The sequence below is a fragment of the Numenius arquata genome, chromosome 23 (genome assembly GCF_964106895.1).
Source record: "Numenius arquata chromosome 23, bNumArq3.hap1.1, whole genome shotgun sequence".
NCBI lineage: Eukaryota > Metazoa > Chordata > Aves > Charadriiformes > Scolopacidae > Numenius > Numenius arquata.
This window is the reverse complement of record NC_133598.1, coordinates 2,883,503-2,902,184: the sequence shown is the minus strand read 5'-3', so window position 1 is coordinate 2,902,184 and position 18,682 is coordinate 2,883,503. Positions and strand designations below refer to the sequence as shown.

General features: G+C 68.5%; 2 protein-coding genes across 2 annotated transcripts; one reads left to right on the top strand and one right to left on the bottom strand.

Annotated features, from left to right (window-relative positions):
- Window positions 1–1,703: 1,703 nt before the first annotated feature.
- On the top strand, window positions 1,704–8,581 carry GRN (granulin precursor). The gene is made up of 13 exons (XM_074162920.1): window positions 1,704–1,801; window positions 1,896–1,973; window positions 2,089–2,173; window positions 2,265–2,368; window positions 2,451–2,592; window positions 2,673–2,779; window positions 4,416–4,521; window positions 4,616–4,713; window positions 5,419–5,646; window positions 6,378–6,605; window positions 7,401–7,628; window positions 8,004–8,297; window positions 8,409–8,581. Exons 1-13 carry the CDS (start codon window positions 1,712–1,714, stop codon window positions 8,526–8,528), a joined length of 1,908 nt encoding a protein of 635 aa, XP_074019021.1. The 5' UTR covers window positions 1,704–1,711; the 3' UTR covers window positions 8,529–8,581.
- Window positions 8,582–8,921: 340 nt separating this feature from the next.
- Window positions 8,922–18,521, bottom strand: FAM171A2 (family with sequence similarity 171 member A2). Its single transcript, XM_074162888.1, is given in 10 exon segments — window positions 8,922–8,976; window positions 9,925–10,226; window positions 10,228–11,209; window positions 11,923–12,049; window positions 12,187–12,303; window positions 12,429–12,605; window positions 12,704–12,862; window positions 12,951–13,043; window positions 15,215–15,442; window positions 18,422–18,521. Coding segments are annotated over 10 exon segments (2,340 nt in total).
- Between the last annotated feature and the right edge of the window lie 161 nt (window positions 18,522–18,682).

Below are 18,682 nucleotides of genomic sequence, written 5' to 3'. Positions count from 1 at the left end.
CGTCCCCTTTCGCTCAGTTGGCCAATGGGAGCGTGGCATGCGGGGCGGGGAGCCAATGAGGATGAGAGGGGCGGGGCTTGCGGCTGGCCGGCACCGAGACCCTGGCGGTGGGGCTGGGACCGGGGCAGGGACGGGACCGGGAGCGGGTACGGCCGGGACGGGCGGGGGGGTGAAGGTGGAGGCGGGGGGAACACTGGGAAGTACTGGGAATACTGGGATTCCCTAGGAGTACTGGGAGAACTAGGAATACTGAGATTCCCTGGGAGGTACTGGGGTTCCCTGGGAGCGCTGGGGGGCACTGGGAGGTACTGGGGTTCCCTGGGAGGTACTGGGATTCACTGGGGGCACTGGGGTTCCCTGGGAGCACTGGGGGGCACTGGGAGGTACTGGGGTTCCCTGGGAGCACTGGGAATACTGGGATTCCCTGAAAGTACTGGGAGGTCCTGGGGGGCGCTGGGAGTCACAGGGGAGCACTGGGAGGTACTGGGTGGCAACTGGGAGTCCCTCAGGGCACCGGGAGGGAGTCCCTTGGAGCGCTGGGAGGTACTGGGTGGTACTGGGAGTCGCTTGGCGTACTGGCGGCACTGGGAGTCTCAGGGCACTCTGGGGGCAGTGGGAGATACTGGTGGGCACTGGGAGTCGCTGGTAGTCATGGGGGTTCTGGGGGCACTGGGAGGTACTGGGGGCACTGGGAGTCGCTGGTAGTCATGGGGGTTCTGGGGGCACTGGGAGGTACTGGGGGCAGTGGGAGATACTGGTGGGCACTGGGAGTCATGGGGGAGTTCCGGAGGTACTGGGGGTAGTGGGAGTCCCAAGACACTGTGCACTGGGGGCACTGGGAGATACTGGTGGGCACTGGGAGGCACTGGTAGTCATGGGCGGGGAGGGAGGTTTCTGGGTGTACTGGGAGGCACTGGGAACGCTGGGTCCAGGCCCTAAGTGTCCCTGCAGAGACCGTGGGGAGGGTCCAGCCCTGCCCTGGGGGGTCGCAGGGGTGGGGAGGGTGGGGGGGTGCAGTGACACCAAGGGGTCTGTCCCCTCCTGCAACCCCCAGCCCAAGGTCCCTCATGGGGTCCCCGGAGGGGGTGGTGACCCCTGCCACAGCATGGGGGGGGGGGTGGGGCCTGGGTCTGCCTCAGTTTCCCCCTCGATGGGGGGGTGCAGACACCCGTGGGATGGGACCGCGCACCCATATGTGCGGTGGGGGGGGGGGAGGGAATCACACCATGTGGGGAAAGGGAAGTGAAAGTGATTGTGGAAGTGAGTGGCGGGGGGAGGGGAGACGACTCGGGAGGGGGTGTGGAGCAGCTCTCAGCACCCATGGGTGCTGGCTGGGGGGGGTTGTGTGTCCTGTTCTACCCCCCCCCCCCCCCCCGCCCCAACAGTGGCGCTGGCTTCCTGCACCGTAAGGAGATGTTATCGGGGTGCTGCGGGCAGCAGTTGGGGTGCCAGACACCGCAGCAACCTCACAGGGGATGTGGGTGCCCCCCAAGAGCACCCTGGGGTGCTCCCCCCCCAGCTTCTCTGCAGTGAGGGGGACCCGGGACAAGGAGGGGGGGTCCGGGGCTTTCCCAGCACCCAGCCGAAAGGGGAAGCGAGAGGTGGGGGGGGTGGTGCCAAGGCAGAAACCTGTGTCCGCCCCCCTTGGTGAGAGGGGAAACTGAGGCACGACGGTGCTGGGGGGGGGTGGGACGCAGGTGTCCCCAGCGCCATGAAGACCGTCCTGCTGCTGTGGCTGGCCCTGGCCGGATCTGGCGCCTGGCTCCGATGTCCCGACGGGCAGCCGTGTCCTCCCACCCCGGTGAGTCCCCAGGGTTTGAGGAGTGGGGGGACGACATGAAGGGGTGCCCCCACCCGTGGGTAACGCCCCCCTCTCCCGTGTGGCCCCCCCCCAGGTCCTGCCTGCCAGCAGCGCGGCGGTGTGCCGGGATGGCTCGCCATGCCCCGCCGGAGGCAGCTGCCCCCTTGCAGAGGTGAGCCCCCCTGCCCTGCCTCAGTTTCCCTCTTTCTCTGCCATTTTGGGGGGGCTTTTGCCCCCCTCCTCCCCCCCCTCCATTCCTCCCACTCCCCTGTCTTCTCTCCCCACAGGGGGTCCCCTGTGCTGGCAGCCACCGCTGCTGTCCCCGAGGGTCCCGCTGCAGCGCTGACGGTGAATCCTGCATCGTGTCCTCAGGTACGGGGGGGGGGGGGGTGTGTGTCACACGTGGGTGGGGGGACATGGGGGGCGTCATGGGGGTCCCTCACCCTGTCCCCACTCTCCGCAGCCCCCCGTGCTGTCCCCTGTCCCGACGGACAGTCTGAGTGTCCCGACGATGCCACCTGCTGCGTGACGGCCACCGGCACCTGGGGGTGCTGCCCCATGCCCCAGGTATGGGGGGGGGACATGGGGACATCGTTGGGGGGGGACATCACGCAGCCACCACTGTGACGAGCATGTCCGGTGCCCACAGGCCTCGTGCTGTGCCGATAAGGTGCACTGCTGTCCCCACGCCACCACCTGCGACCTGGCCCACGGGCGCTGCCTGTCACCTGCCGGTGACACCCCCCTGGCCACCAAGTTCCCCGCCTGGAAGCGCCAGCCCTCACCAGCGGGTAAGGGGTGATCTCGCTGCCCCACGGAGGGGACAGAGAGGTGGGGAGGGGACAGGGTGACACTGTGTGTCCCCCCACAGTCGCGCTGCGCCAGGTGCTGTGCCCCGATGGCCGCTCGGCGTGTCCCGACGGCGCGACCTGCTGCCAGCTGTCCTCGTCACAGTACGGCTGCTGTCCCCTGCAGAACGTGAGTGCTGGCCCCGTGACGGGCACCCCGCGAGGGGCACCCTCTCTCCAGGCACTGTGTCCCAAGCACCCCATGGTGGCCACCTTGTACTGCCCACCCCGTGCCAGCTGGCCCGTCCTGGGCACCCTGTCCTGGGCACCCTGTTCTGAGCACCCCGTGCCAGGAGCCCCGTGCCAGCTGTCCCATAGCATCCACCCTGTCCTGGCAGCCCATGGGGGCACCCCACACCAGGCACCCTGTCCCCAGCACCCCATGTTGGGTTCCCGGAGCTGGGCACCCCACGCCAGGTACCCCATGCTGGGTGCCCACTACCAGACAACCCCTCCACCTCAATACCAGGCATCCCATACCCACAGGCCATACTGAGCACCCCGTATCAGGTACCCCATGTCAGGCACCCTGCACTGGGCACCCCATGCCACGTACCCCATACTGAGCATCTTGTATTGGGCACGCCATGTCACACACCCCATACCAGGCACCCTACTCTGATGGCCCATATTGAGCACCCCATGCCAGGCACCCCATACTGGGCACCCTTTACTGACAGCCCATACTGAGCACCCCCATGTTGGGCACCCTGTCCCAAGCACCCCATCCCAGGCACCCCGTACCCACAGCCCACACTGAGCACCCCATGCCAGGCGCCCTGTGCCATGCACCCCATACCAGGCACCCTGTATTAGGCACGCCATGCCAGGCACCCTGTCCCAAGCACCCCATACCATGTACCCCACGCCGGGCACCCCACACTCAGCACCCTGTGCCAGGCACCCCATACCAGACACCCTGTTCCAAGCACCCCATGCCTGGCACCCCATACCAGGCACCCTGTATTAGGCACCCCATACCAGGTGCCCTGTCCCAAGCACCCCGTGCCATGCACCCTGCACTGAGCACCCCATGCTAGGCACCCCGTACCATGCAGCCCATACTGGGCACCCTGTCCCAAGCACCCAATGCCAGGCACCCTGTGCCATGCACCCTGCACTGAGAACACCATATCAGGCATCCTGTCCCAAGCACGCCATGCCAGGCACCCTGCACTGAGCACCCTGTGCCAGGCACCCCATGCTGGGCACCCCATGCCATGTAACCTGTGCCATGCCCCCCCATACCAGGCACCCCACACTGAGCACCCCATGCTCTACACCCCATGCTGGGCACCCCATGCCATGCCCCCCATACCAGGCACCCCACACTGAGCACCCCGTGCCATGCCCCCTATGCCATGCCCTGCACTGAGCAGCCCATGCTCTACACCCCATGCTGGGCACCCCATGCCATGCGCCCCCATACCAGGCACCCCGCACTGAGCACCCTGTGCCATGCCCCCCATGCCATGCCCTCCCATACCAGGCACCCCACACTGAGCACCTCGTGCCAGGCACCCCATGCCATGCCCTCCCATACCAGGCACCCCACAATTAAGCACCTCGTGCCAGGCACCCCATGCCATGCCCTGCACTGAGCAGCCCATGCTCTACACCCCATGCTGGGCACCCCATGCCATGTGCCCCCATACCAGGCACCCCGCACTGAGCACCCCGTGCCAGGCACCCTGTGCCAGGCACCCCATGCCACACACCCCACCCCGTGAGCCCCCGCTGTCCCTGTCACGGCTGTCTCCCCGCAGGCGGTGTGCTGCGGTGACGGGCAGCACTGCTGTCCCCAGGGCACAGTCTGCGACCTGGAGCGCTCCACCTGCACCTCGGCACGGCCCCTGCCAGCCCTGTCCAGAGGTGAGCACCCCCCCCGGGGGGCGGCCACCCCCTCTCCCAGCCCGGGGAAGGCGTGGGGGGGACAAGCCAGCTCTGACTGTCCCCTTGTCCCCAGCTGGTGACGTGCGGTGTGATGACGAGACGAGCTGTCCCGACGGGAACACGTGCTGCCAGCTGAGCTCGGGGGCCTGGGGGTGCTGCCCGCTGGAGGACGTACGGAGGGGCCCTGCCCATGGGGACAGGGGGTCCCCATATGGGGACAGGGACATGCGGGGTGGGGGGTCACGGTGGTGCATCCAGGGGAGGGGGGGACCGTGGGCTGGGCTGAGACCTGGGGGGGCACCAGGGTGTCCTTGTTGAGGAGGATGTGGCTCGAGGGACCCCCCAGGTGGCTGAGGCAAAGGGGCTGGGGACATTCAGCTGGGCACTGCCACCTCCTGTCCCCTGGGCCAGCCCCAACCCAACAGAATGGGGCAGATGTCCCCTGTGCCCTGGGAGGGATGAGGGCCAATGTCCCCTGTCCCCCAGGAGGGATGTGGCCAGCCCAGGGCTCCCACGCCCCTGATGTCCCAGGGGGATGACACCAGGCCACGTCGCTGGTCCTCTCTTCAGACCCCTCTGCTAACTGGGACCAGTTTGGGGCTCCAGTGGTGGGAGGTGGTGAAGGGACACGAAGCCACTGGGAAGCTCAGGGACCATCGTGTGTCCTGCTGGGGTGGGGTAAGGGTGGGGGGGGGTGTCCCCATGCAGCCCCCCCAAATGAGGGATGGAGCCAGGCTTGGAGGGGTACAGGGGACAAGGGAGGGCAGGAACACGCAGGAGAGGACAAGGTTTGTCCCCTGTGGGTCCCCAGACATGGAGGCGGGGGTTCTGGGGGGGCACTTGGCTTATTCCCTTCCTTGTCATCCCCCCCCGCAGGCCGTCTGCTGCCCCGACCACGTGCACTGCTGTCCCCAGGGCTACACCTGTGACCCGGAGGGGGGCAACTGCCTGCAGGAGGGGGGGCACCGCCGGCCCTGGCTGGAGAAGACCCCAGCGCTGGCCCGGGGGGGGGACGTGCGGTGTGACGAGGAGACGAGCTGCCCCGACGGGAACACGTGCTGCCGGCTGAGCTTGGGGACATGGGGGTGCTGCCCGCTGGAGGACGTACGGAGGGGCCCTGCTCACGGGCACGGGGTGGGGGGGGGGGGGGTCCCCATATGGGGACAGGGACATCCGGGGTCCCCAGTGGGGTGGGGGGTCACGGTGGTGCATCCAGGGGAGGGGAGGACCATGGGCTGGGCTGAGACCTGGGGGGGCACCAGGGTGTCCTTGTTGAGGACAATGTGGCTTGAGGGACCCCCAAGTGGCTGAGGCAAAGGGGCTGGGGACATTCAGCTGGGCACTGCCACCTCCTGTCCCCTGGGCCAGCCCCAACCCAACAGGATGGGGCAGATGTCCCCTGTGCCCTGGGAGGGATGAGGACCAATGTCCCCTGTCCCCCAGGAGGGATGTGGCCAGCCCAGGGCTCCCACGCCCCTGATGTCCCAGGGGGATGACACCAGGCCACGTCGCTGGTCCTCTCTTCAGACCCCTCTGCTAACTGGGACCAGTTTGGGGCTCCAGTGGTGGGAGGTGGTGAAGGGACACGAAGCCACTGGGAAGCTCAGGGACCATCGTGTGTCCTGCTGGGGTGGGGTAAGGGTGGTGGGGGTGGTATCCCCATGCAGCCCCCCCAAATGAGGGATGGAGCCAGGCTTGGAGGGGTACAGGGGACAAGGGAGGGCAGGAACACACAGGAGAGGACAAGGTTTGTCCCCTGTGGGTCCCCAGACATGGAGGCGGGGGTCCTGGGGGGGCACTTGGCTTATTCCCTTCCTTGTCACCCCCCCCCGCAGGCCGTCTGCTGCCCCGACCACGTGCACTGCTGTCCCCAGGGCTACACCTGTGACCCGGAGGGGGGCAACTGCCTGCAGGAGGGGGGGCACCGCCGGCCCTGGCTGGAGAAGACCCCAGCGCTGGCCCGGGGGGGGGACGTGCGGTGTGACGAGGAGACGAGCTGCCCCGACGGGAACACGTGCTGCCGGCTGAGCTCGGGGGCCTGGGGGTGCTGCCCGCTGGAGGACGTACGGAGGGGCCCTGCTCACGGGCACGGGGTGGGGGGGGGGTCCCCATATGGGGACAGGGACATCTGGGGTCCCCAGCAGGGTGGGGGGGGTCACGGCGGTGCATCCAGGGGAGGGGGGACCATGGGCTGGGCTGAGACCTGCGTGGGGGGGACCCCAAGTGACTGAGACAAAGGGGCTGGGGACATGGGGACATTCAGCCAGGCACTGCCACCTCCTGTCCATTGGCCAGCCCCACAGGATGGGGCAGATGTCCCCTGTCTCCCAGGAAGGACAATGCCATATGTCCCCTTGCTCCATGAAGGATGAGATGTCCCCTGTCTTCCTGGTCGGGATGAGGACCAGGGACCCCCTGTCCCCCAGAATGGACAATGCCAGATGTCCCCTTGCTCCTTCAAGGAGGAGGGCAGATGTGGCCAGCCCAGGGCTCCCACCCCTGTGATGTCCCACGGGGATGGGGGGGTGACACCAGGCCACTTTGCTGGGCCCCCAGTCAGACGCCCCTCTACTAACTGGGTGGGACCAGTTTGGGGCTCCAGTGGTGGGAGGTGGTGAAGGGACACAAGGCCACTGGGATGCTCGGGGACCTTCGTGTGTCTTTCTTGGGAGGTAAATGGGTGGCAGAGTGTCCCCAGTTTTGTCCCCAAAGGAGGGATGGAGCCAGGCTGGAAGGAGGGACAGGGGACAAGGGAGGGCAGGAGGGACACAGCTTGTCCCCTGGGGGTCCCCAGACGTGGAGGTGGGGGACCACGAGGGGGGCACTTGGCTCATTTATCCCCTTGTCACCCCCCCCAGGCCGTCTGCTGCCCCGACCACGTGCACTGCTGTCCCCAGGGCTACACCTGTGACCCGGAGGGGGGCAACTGCCTGCAGGAGGGGGGGCAGCGCCAGCCTTGGCTGGAGAAGACCCCGGCGCTGGCCCGGGGGGGGGACGTGCGGTGTGACGAGGAGACGAGCTGTCCCCAGGGGAGCACGTGCTGCCGGCTGAGCTTGGGGACATGGGGGTGCTGCCCGCTGGAGCAGGTTTGGGGGAGTGGGGGTCCTTTGGGGGGTTGGGGGGGGCACTGTACTGGGGCACAAGGGGTTGAGAATGGGATGGGGGGGGGCGTTGGGACAGAGCAGGACTGTGGCATGTGGCCCTTAGGGATCAAGCAGGGCTCAGTGGGGACAGAGGGACCTGGGGCAGCCCCATCTCCATCACTGCCCCCTCCCTCCATGGGGGCAGCACCTTGGGGACACCCTGGGTGGGGGGGCTGCTGGACATGAGCAGGGCTGGGAGGTGGGTAAATGGGGTTGGGGGGGGGGCGGGTCAGGATGGCACCCAGATGCCTTGGTTCCTGGGCACCCGGACACCTGGGTCCCCCATTGACCCCCATCCTGTCCCCCCCCCCACCCCAGGCCGTCTGCTGCCGGGACCACCAGCACTGCTGCCCCCGGGGCTACACCTGCAATGTGGCCGCCCAGAGCTGCGAGAAGCTCCTGGCACCCACCCCCCTGCTGCCAGCACCCGCCTCCCCCCTCCGGCTACCAGCCCCCCCACACCGACCACCCACCCCCCCACCCGCCCTGCTGCGGGCCACCAGCACCCAGCCAGGGGCCACTGTCCCCTGTGATGCTGCCAGCTCCTGTCGCGGTCACCAGCAGTGCTGCCGGAGCCGGGGGGGCTCCTGGGGGTGCTGCCCCTTCACCCAGGTTAGTGGCGGGGGGCGGGGGTACCATGGTGGAGGACAAGTGGCATCACCCCCTGTCCCTTGTGACCCCCCCCCACCCCCACCCCCCAAATCATCCTGTATCTCTCCGCAGGGCTCCTGCTGCTCCGATGGCCGGCACTGCTGCCCCGGGGGGTCCCGCTGCACCGGGGGGGGGCAGGGGTGCAGCCCCCAGCGCTGGGACCTGCCTGCGCCCCGCAGGGTGTTGCTCTAATGGCCTTGGGGACCCCACCGGGTGCCACCACCCCAATAAAACAGTTCTAGGACAAACCCCTGTACCCTGGCTCCTTGGGAAGGGGGGGGGAAGGCAGGAAGCAGAGTCGGGGGCGGGGGGGAGCTTTTTGTTTTGTTTTTTTTAATATATTAATGCCATCTAACAAATGGGCAGGGACACGCAGGCGGGGGGGGGTCCCTGCCCAGCCTGGCCAGGGACAGGCAGTGCCTGGGAGGGGAGTCCCCATGTCCCCCCCCAACCGCCAGCCCGGCCCCCACTGGCCCCTCTTCATCCTCGCCACGTAGAAAACGTTTAGAAACACAATTAAAATCCAAAGCCAAGGGGGAAGGGGGGACACAGGGTTGGGGGGGACAACAGGGTCCCCCCATGCTCCTACGGCAGCTTGGAGGCACCGCTGGCCCGGGGGGCACTGCCGGCCCCCCCCGTCCTGCAGGGACACAAGAGGGGACATGCCTCAGGACTTGGGGAGGACATGGGGGGTGACATGCAGTTCTTGCCCCCCCACAATACAGGGAGGTGAATGGCAATGTCATGGTAGGAGGGTGATGGGGGGGGGGGGGGACATGGCAGCAAGACCCCATGCAGGAGAGCCTGGTGGCCCAAGGCGGGGTGGGGGGGGCACACACGATACCCAGGGGGGCTCCCAACCATATGGGGACACAGGTGACCTAGGGATTGTCCCTCTGTCCCCTCCCCTGGCAAGGCACAGCTTGGGGGGGGGGGGGGGGGGAGTGGTGGGGTGGTGGTTGGGGCTGGCTTGAGGGGGCATGAGGACAAGGGACAGGGCAGGGTGGGATGAGAGGGGTGGGATGGGATGGTGGCAGGATGGGACAAGGGTGGGAAAGGACAATGGCAGGACAGGGGGACAGTGGTGAGATGGGATAGTGGCTGGCCGGCGTGGTGGCTAGATGGGATTGTGGTGGGATGATGGTGATGGTGTGATGGGACAGGGTGGGTGGTGGCAAGCTGGGGTGGTGCTGGGCTGGGCTAGGACAGTGACAAGACAGGATGGTGACAGGAGGGTGTGGTCGTGGACTGGGAATGAAAGGATGGGATCGTGGTGGGATGGGATGGTGGCTGGATGGGGTGGTGGCTGGATGGGATGACAATGGTGGGATGGGATGGTGGCTGGATGGGATGGTGGTGGGATGGGAGGTGGGACAGGACAGTGGCAAGAGGATGGTGGTGGTTTGAGCTGACAGTGGTGGGGTGGGACAGTAGTAGGACAGACTGCTGTGGTGATGGGATGGGCTGGAGATGGCATGGAGGGGACAGCAGCAGGGTACCCGCCATCACACCACCCCTACACCCTCCTGGGTCCCCCCAGCTCCTCCCACACCCCCAGGACCAGAGGAGTCCCCCCACCGCCACTCACTTGACGTTGAAGACCATCAGTGGCCGCTCCTCCCGCTTCTGCCAGGGGCTTTTACGGTCACCCCCATCGTCCCCCCCCTCGCCTCCCTCGGCCAGCGCCTCCTCCTCGGGGCTGGTCAGGGAGTCACGGGGGGCTTCGCTGGCGCTGCTGCGCCCGCTGCCCCCCCCTCGCCGCCCCCCGCTCCCTCCTTCCAGCAAAGGGGCCAGCGAGCTGTCCTCGGGGGAGGCGACGGGAAGGGGGGGTCGGGTCCCTCCCTCCTCCCCCCCACCTCCGACTCCCCCCCGGGGGAGGCGGGGGGGGGGGCGCGGGGCCGGACCCCCTCTCACCGCCCTGCAGATCGATGTAGGAATGGCGGACCTGGGAGGAACGGCCGTCCAAGGAGACGAACCAGGCTCTTGGCGGGGGGGGGCCCCCCAATTCTAATAACTGCTGCCCCGCCAGCGCCTGCAGCTCCCCGTTGAGCTGGGCCACCGCCGACCCGTCCAGCAGCACCGGGATGGCCACCGAGCCGCTGACTGGTTGGGGGGCACGACCCCCTCCTCCCCAATTTTCCCCTTCCTCAAACGGTTGCCCAGCGGAGGGGGGAGGCACGGGGGGGGCGGCCGTCGCCGCCGTCGAACCGGGTCCCCCATCGCTTTCGGGGGGACCTTCCGGTTCGCCGGGGGCCAGGCGCATGTAGCGGGCGGGGATGAGGAGGGTGGGCATCACCCCCCGGTAGACATCCTCTGGCCCCCCACCCCGGTCCAGGGGGCCGCAGAGGAGCAGGGGACCGGGGGGGGCCAGCGATGGAGGGCGAGGTGGGGGCTCAGGCAAGGGGTGCTCACTTGGCTGCCCCCCGTATCGGGAAAACACCGGGGGCGAGGGGGGACGGGGGGGAAAAGCGGGGGTCCCCCGGGGATGCTCATCCGGCGGCTGCAGCCCGTCCACCGAGCGGGCGGCCCTGAGGCCGAAGGCTTCGCCGGGGCGGCCATAGTCCTCCGGGGCGGGGGGCTGGCGGCGGCGGGGGGCCAGGGTGCCAGCGGGGGTCCGGGGGCCGGCACGGAGCTGGGGGGGGGCCGGCGGTTGGAAAAAGTCTGGCCGAGCAGTGGGGAGGTCCCGGGTAGCGGGGGGTAAACCAGGGGTGGGGAGGTCAGTGTCCCCCCCCGAGGACGCCGTCTCCAGGTGGCTGCCACCGCAGAGGAGGTCCAGCTGGGACACCGAGGTGGCCTGGTCCCGGCGGGCGGCCTCCAGCGGCCCCGGCAGCGGCAGCTTGCGGTGCTGCGCCCGCGGCTTCAGGCACCGCCGCCTGCAGGGAGACGGCAGGGGGGTCACCCCAGAGTTGGGGGGGGGTGCACAGGGGGTCACCCCACCCGCCTCCCTCACTTGCTGTAGGATGCCTGAGGAGGGGGCTGCAGGCAGCTATAGGGCAGCCAGGGGGGCAGGGGGTGGTGCCCCCCCACCCCCAGCCAGCTATAGGGCACCTAGAGGTGCCAGACATCCCCCCCGTAAGAAGCCAGCTGTAGGGCTCCTGGGGGTGGTGGTCCCCCCTAATGCCACCTACAGAGCAGGCAGAGGTGCCAGGGTGAGGTGCCCCCCACCCAGAAGCCAGGATAGGCTATAGGATGTCCAGGGGTACCCCAAGGGTGGTGCCCCCACCCCAAAGCCAAAGCCAGCTATAGGGTACCCAGACGTGCCATGGAGTTGGTGCCCCCCCAAAAAAAGCCAGCTATCGGGCTCCTGGGGTGCTGGGAAGTGGTGGTCCCCCGAAAGCCAGCTATAGGGCATGCAGAGGTGCCAGGGGGAGGTGTGCCCCCCACCCAGAAGCCAGCTACAGGGCACCTAGGGGTCCCATCCAGGCAGGCAGTGTCCCCCCCCCCCCATATCCAGCTATAGGGTGCTAGGCGAGTGCTGCCCCCCCATACCCAGCTGTAGGATGCCCAAGGGTACCAGGGGGGTACTGTCGTGTCCCCCCCAGGCCATAGTCGGGACCCCGGGGGTGACGGGCAGGGGGGTGCTGACCTGCAGTAGTAGATGAGGAGGCAGAGGAGGATGAGGACGAGCAGGGCCAGCGCGCCCAGGATGGTGAGCAGGAAGATGGTGTGGTAGGTGGTGATGTCCGTCACGCCCGCCGCCATTGCCACCAGCCCTAGGGGGGGGTACAGCCGGGTTGGATGGGGGCACGGGCACCCCCCCACTACCAGCACCCCATGGGTTGGGTGTCCTCCCCCCTCACCCCACCCCTAGGACAGCCACAGGGGACCCAGGCTGGGGGTGTCACCCTACCTGTGCTGGGAGAGGGCAGAGCCGCTGCCCAGTATCCCAACTGGGAGGAGACAAAGGTCCAGTAGAGCTGCCGGCCTTCCTTACGGATCAGCCCCGTCCCGTTACGCACCCACAGCCCTGCAGGGAGACACATCCGTTCCCCCCCCCGCCGCGGGCTGAGACCCCCCAAGCTCATCACCCCCACCGCTGCCATCCCCGACAGGAGCCGTGCCACCCCCCCACCCCCCCCAACCAGCGCTCACCGCTCTTGGGGTCAAACCTCCAGGCTGGCACGCTGGTGGCCACCACGGGCCCGGCGTCGGGAGCCAAAGGGACAGAGAGATGGATGGGGCCGGCCAGCGGCACCTCCGTCCCGTTGCCGGTGAAGAGGTGGACGCTGAGAGCCGCCACGGGCGCCAGCTCCAGCCAGGTGGCATTGGCTGCGGGGACAAGTGATGGGGACATAGGTATGGGGTGACCTCATGGGGTGTGGGGTGACTTCATGGGGTGTACCCCCCAAAGCCCCCCCCCCCCCTACCGCTGCCGTCCTGCTCGGCCCCTAGGAAGGCGGGGAAGGCTCGGGCCAGGCTGGGGCCGGTGGCTGCGGTGAGGGACGCGGCGAGCTGGCTGTACGTGGAGCTGCGGGGCAGGCGGGCTGCCCGCCGCGGGAACTGCGCCCACGGCTGCCCCCGGGCACCTGGGGAGGGAGGGGGACGACGACAAGGTGGGTGGCAGCACCTGAGGGTGGTGGTGTCACCCCCCCTGTCCCCATCCCCGTCGCTCACCTGGGGATCCCAGGAGGATTTGGACCAGGTCCTCGTAGAGGATGAGGGTGGCGGGGCGCTCGGGGAGCAGGTAGAGGCTGATGGAGGCGTAGACTGCAAGGGGGGGGAGTAATAGGGGGGAGACCCTAAAAATACCCCCAACGGCCCCCCAAGTTGGGGGGGGGGGGCAGGGAGGAGGAGGAGGGGGAGTGATGGGTCCAGCAGGACCCGACATAGGGGTGGGTGGGAGTGGGAACAGGGCAGCAAAGGGTGGGATGGACATGGGGACAGGGATGAGGATGGGGGGGGGAACAGGCAGTGGCAGACAGTGGGCAGGGTGGGGGTACCCCCTGCACCCCCCCATTCTTGAGCACAGCCCAAGCCTGGTGTGCCCGTGGTCCTCCCCAACCGTAGCACCCCAATCCTTGCACACCCCAATCCTTGCACACCCCAATCCTTGCACCCACCCCCCCGCACCCCATCCTTGCACATCCCCCACACCCCAGTTCTTGTGCACTCCCACACTCCCCAATCCTTGCACACCCCCTGCACCCCCAGTCCCTGCACGCCACCCTTCCCTTGCACACTCTCAATCTTCACACACCCCAAATCGCCAGCACCCCACCACCCCCTGTCTCCAGCCTTACCCACCACATGCGCCCCCATCCCTGCACCCCGCCATCCCCACACCCCCATCCCCACATACCCCCCAAGACCACACCCCCCATCCCTGCACCCCCATTTCTGCACCCCCATTCCTACACCCCCTTTCCCTGCACCCCCCCGGCCTTGCACCCCCATCCCTGTGCACCCCGATCACTGTACCCCCCCCACTCCTGCACCCCCACCCCGACTTACCCCATACCCTCACCCTCATTCGCCCCACACACCCGCATCACCGCACCCCCCTATCCCTGCATCCCCATCCCTGTGCACCCCCATCCCCATGCACCCCCATCCCTGTGCACCCCCCAAGACCACAACCCCCCATCCCTGCACCCTGCACCCCCCCTCCCCGCACCCCCATTCCTGCACCCCCTCTCCCTGCACCCCCCATCCCCCAGCACCCCTATACCTGCACCCCCCCATTCCTGTACCCCCCACTCCTGCACCCTTATCCCCATTTATCCCATACCCGCACCCTCACCCCCCCACCCCCCCATCACCGCACTCCCCCGTCCCTGCACTTTCATCCCTGTGCACCCCCATCCCCATGCACCCCCAAGACCACAACCCCCCATCCCTGCACCCTGCATCCCCCCATCCCCGCACCCCCATTCCTGCACCCCTATTCCCATGGACCCCCCAAGACCACAACCCCCCATCCCTCCACCCTGCATCCCCCCATCCCCGCACCCCCATTCCTGCACCCCCATTCCCATGGACCCCCCAAGACCACAACCCCCCATCCCTGCACCCTGCATCCCCCCATCCCCGCACCCCCATTCCTGCACCCCCCATCCCCGTGTACCCCCATCCTTGCAAGCCCACTCCCTCATCCCCCAGCACCCCCATCCCTGCGCCCCCCATCCCTGCACACCCCCCCCCCGCTGAGCGCTCCCACGTGTCCCACCCCCCCAGCAAGGTGACCCCATCGATGTCACCCCGCGCTCCCCCTGCTGCCACGGCCCTGGGGACAAGGGCTGGCGCCCAGCCCAGGGTGCCCCCCCAACCCCCCGCCCTGGGATGGGGGGGACTTCGGGGCCACCAGGACATGGCCATCCTGGTGCTGGACTCCAGCTGGAGTCCCCCAAAGGGGCTGGACTCCCCCAAACACCCCACTGTAAGGGACCCCCTCCCCAAAAGCCCTTTTGGGGAGGAAGGGACTGGGGGTGCCCAGTAAGGGATTGGGGTCCCCAGGAAAGGATCAGGGCTCTGAGCCCCCCAGTAAGGGATTGGGATCCCCTATAAGGTCTCTGAACTTCCCAGTAAGGGGTTGGGGCCTTCCATAAGGGCTCAGAGCCCCCCAGAAAGGAATTAGGGTCCCCCATAAGGGGTCAGAGCCCCCCACTAAGGGGTTGGGGTCCCCAGTAAGGGCTCAGAGCCCCCCAGTAAGGCATTGGAGTCCCCCATAAGAGCTTAGAGCCCCCCAATAAAGGATTGGGGTACCCCATAAAGTCTCAGAGTCCCCCAGTAAGGGGTTGGGGCCCACCATAAGAGCTTAGAGCCCCACCAGTAAGGGACTGGGGTCCCCAGTAAGGGGTTGGGGTCTCCCATAAGGGTTCAGAGCCTCCCTATTAAGGGGTTGGGGTCCCCCATGAGGGCTGGTGGTCCCGGTCACTCACGTGGCAGCTTGTTGACGCGCCAGGGGACGGAGGCGGTGACGTAGCCGCGGCGGGCGGCGGTGACGAGGACCCAGGTGCCCAGGCGGTAGGGGACGGGCAGGACGCCGGCGCCCTCGTGGTCAGTGGTGCCGGCCGCCAGCGAGCTGCGGTTGCCAAAGACCTCCAGGGTGGCCTGGGCCAGAGGGGCCAGCGTCCCACTCTCGTACACCTGCACCTTCAGCAGCACTTCTGCGGGGACACGGGTAACGCGTGGGTGTGGGGCACCCCCCGTGCTGACAGGAAGCCCCCAGCGCACCCACCATCTCAGCAGGGTGGTGGGACCCATCCTGGTGGGTCATGGGCACCATCTCAGCAGGGTTGTGGGACCCACCCAGTGAGTCATTGCCACCGCTTCGGTCTTGTGGATCATGAGCATCATCCCACCAAGGTGGTGGGACCCATCCTGGTGGGTCATGGCCACCATTCCAGCAGGTCACAGGCACCATCCTGGTGGGTCATGGGCACCGTCCCAGCAGGGTGGTGGGACCCATCCTGGAGTGTCATGGCCACCATCCCAGCAGGTCAGAGGCACCATCCTGGTGGGTCATGGGCACCATCCCAGCACAGTGGTGGGACCCATATCAGCAGAACGGTGGGACCCATCCCAGTGGGTCATGGGCAACACCCTCGTGCGTCATGGGCACCATCCCAGGAAGGTGGTGGGACCCACCCTGATGGGTCATGGCCACCATCCTAGCAGGTCATGGCCACCACCCTTGTGGGTCATGGGCACCATCCCGCAGGGTGGTGGGACCCCTGCCAGCAGAATGGTGGAACCCATCCTGGTGGGTCATGGCCACCACCCCAGTAATGTCACAGGTACCATCCCAGCAAGGTAGCAGGCACCTTGCTGGCAGGTTGGTGGGCACCATCCCAGTAGGATGCCGGGCACCATCCCAGCAGGTTACGGGCATCATCCCAGCAGGGCAGTGGGCACCATCCTGGAGGGTGCAAGCACCACCCCTGTGCCCCTCTCTGTGCCCACCCTGTGTCCCCCTGCAGCGGGTGGATGGGGGGGTTATTGCCCCAGGGTGCTGTCCCCACGCGGGTGGGTGCACCCAGTCGCATCCCTCCCAAAACCCCCAGCAAAGGGGCCAGGCGGGGCCATTCCCCCTCAGGGCACAGCTCACACATGTCACGAGTTGGGGGGGGTCTCCACACCAGTGGGCCCCACCGGCAGCCCAAGGACGGGTCGCCCACCGCAGTCCCGGATGCTGGGATGGGCATGGCTGGTGGGGGACCCCACGCAAACCCCCCGTGCCCCCGGCCCCCCCCCCGTGCCAGCGCCATCCTGCGCATGAGCCCGCAGCCCTTGGCAGCCAGCCCGGCTCGGGCGCTGTCACCCTGGCAACGACCTCCTTCATCCCACGGCCCCGGGCGCTTTCAGGACCCTGTGTGTCCCCCCCCCGGCAGCATCCTGCCCCCCAAAAGCACCGGCGCCACTGGGCAACCCCAACCCTGCCCCCTCCCCAGCCCAGATGTGGCCCAGATGTGGCAATGGGCGAGGGGAGGAATTTGCAGCAGCTGCTTCGGCAACACAAACGGGGGGGGTCAGGGATGGGGGGGGGACACACATTAGGGGCGTCCCCCCACATAGCAGAGACAGCCGGCACCCGGGGGGCAGGAATGTCCCTGCAGCCACATGCCGGCCACCCGCAGCTGCCGGGGGACAGCTGGCACCAACGGCCACCCCCCAGTGTCCTATGGAGAGGGGGGCCAAGGTGCCACCCCCTAGTGTGGGGGCCACATTCCCCCCTCCCCACGGCCCCACCACCACCAAGAGGTCCCCAGCTGGTGGCATGGCCACCACAGGGCACACTGGCACCCCGCCGGCTTCCCAGTGCCTCCCACTATGACCCTACTGCTCTGTGATGGGTGGGCGGGGGGTGCCAGGCCCTGGGGTGGGAGGTTGGGGGGGGGGGAGTGGCACGCAGGCGTCTGGCCCTGTGCCCTGTAACCGCTGCCACCCCCTGGGGACAGGCATGGGTGACACCAGCCAGAGAGCAGAGCCAGCACGGGCAGGAGGGGGCCGTGGCTGTACCAGGGTCAGGGACCCCCACTCATCCCCTGGGCACAGGGTAACTGCCCCCAGGGTTTGGGGTGCAGGTCGGGGGGGTCACAGCAGCCACAGTGACCCCAAAGTGGCAACTGTACCCCAAGGCCCACCCTGCACAGGAGCAAGCAGAGATGCCTGCAATGGGGTGACCCCACACCCTGCCCAGGATGCCCCCCACCCCTCCCCCATCCTGCACCCCTGGGACCCCCACCCACCCTCCCTTCTGTGCTCCTTGGCCTGGGACCCCCCCCACCATGTTGCATCCCCTGGCACTGCCCAGGCCCCCCACCCACCATCCTGCACCCCCAAGCTCTGCCCAGGCCCCCCACCCACCATCCTGCACCCCATAGCCTGGGACCCCCACCCACCATGTCGCACCCCCGTGCTCTGTCCAAGACCACCACCACCACCATCACCATCCTTGCACCCACTGGCCTGGGACCCCCACCCGCCGTGTTGCACCCCTGGTGCTGCCCAGGACCCCCACCCACCCTCCTGCACCCCATAGTCTGGCACCCCCACCCACCCTCCTGCACCCGTAAGCTCTGCCCAGCACCCCCACCCACCTTCCTTCCCCCCCTCGGCCTGCAACCCCCACCCATCACATTGCACCCCCCGTTGCTGCCCAGGACCCCCACCCACCATCTTGCACCCCATGGCCCGAGACCCCTCCCACCCTCTTGCCCCCCCAGGCTCTGTCCACGACCCCCACCCACCCAGCTGCACCCCACGGCACTGCCAAGGACCCCCACCCGCCCTCCTGCACCCCCAGGCGCTCCCCACGACCCCCAACCCAGCATCTTATGCCCGCCGGTGGCCAGAACCGCCCGGGGAGGGGGGAGACGGACGGACAGCCGCGGGGGGGGGCAGACAGACAGACACCCGGGGACAGACGGACGGGCAGGCGGGGGGGGGACAAACGGACGGGCAGCCGTGGGGAGGGGGGGGCGGGCGCGGCGAGGGTCCGGTTCCCGGCGGGATGGGGGTCATTCAGGCGGGGATGGGGGGGGATGGAGGGGCCGGGGGGGGGGGTTCTGGGCGGGGGTCGGGGCGGGTCGGGGCGGGGGCGGGCGCCTCCCCCCGCCGCCCCCGCACACAAAGGCCGCTCTCACCGTGCGCTCCCGGCTCCGCCGCGCCCCGCGCCCGCCGCCCGCCCGCGGCCACCAGCAGCAGCAGCACCGGCAGCGGCGGCAGGAGGCGGCGGGGCCGCATGGTCGCTCCGCGCCGTTACCCCGCCATGCCCGGCCCGCCCGGCCCGGCCCGCTCCGCCCGCCGCCGCCGCCGCCGCGGGGACCGGGCTCCACCTGCCGGAGCCGCCGGGCACGGCCGCCCGCCCCGCCCCGGCATCGGCCCCCACCCCCGGCACCGCCCCG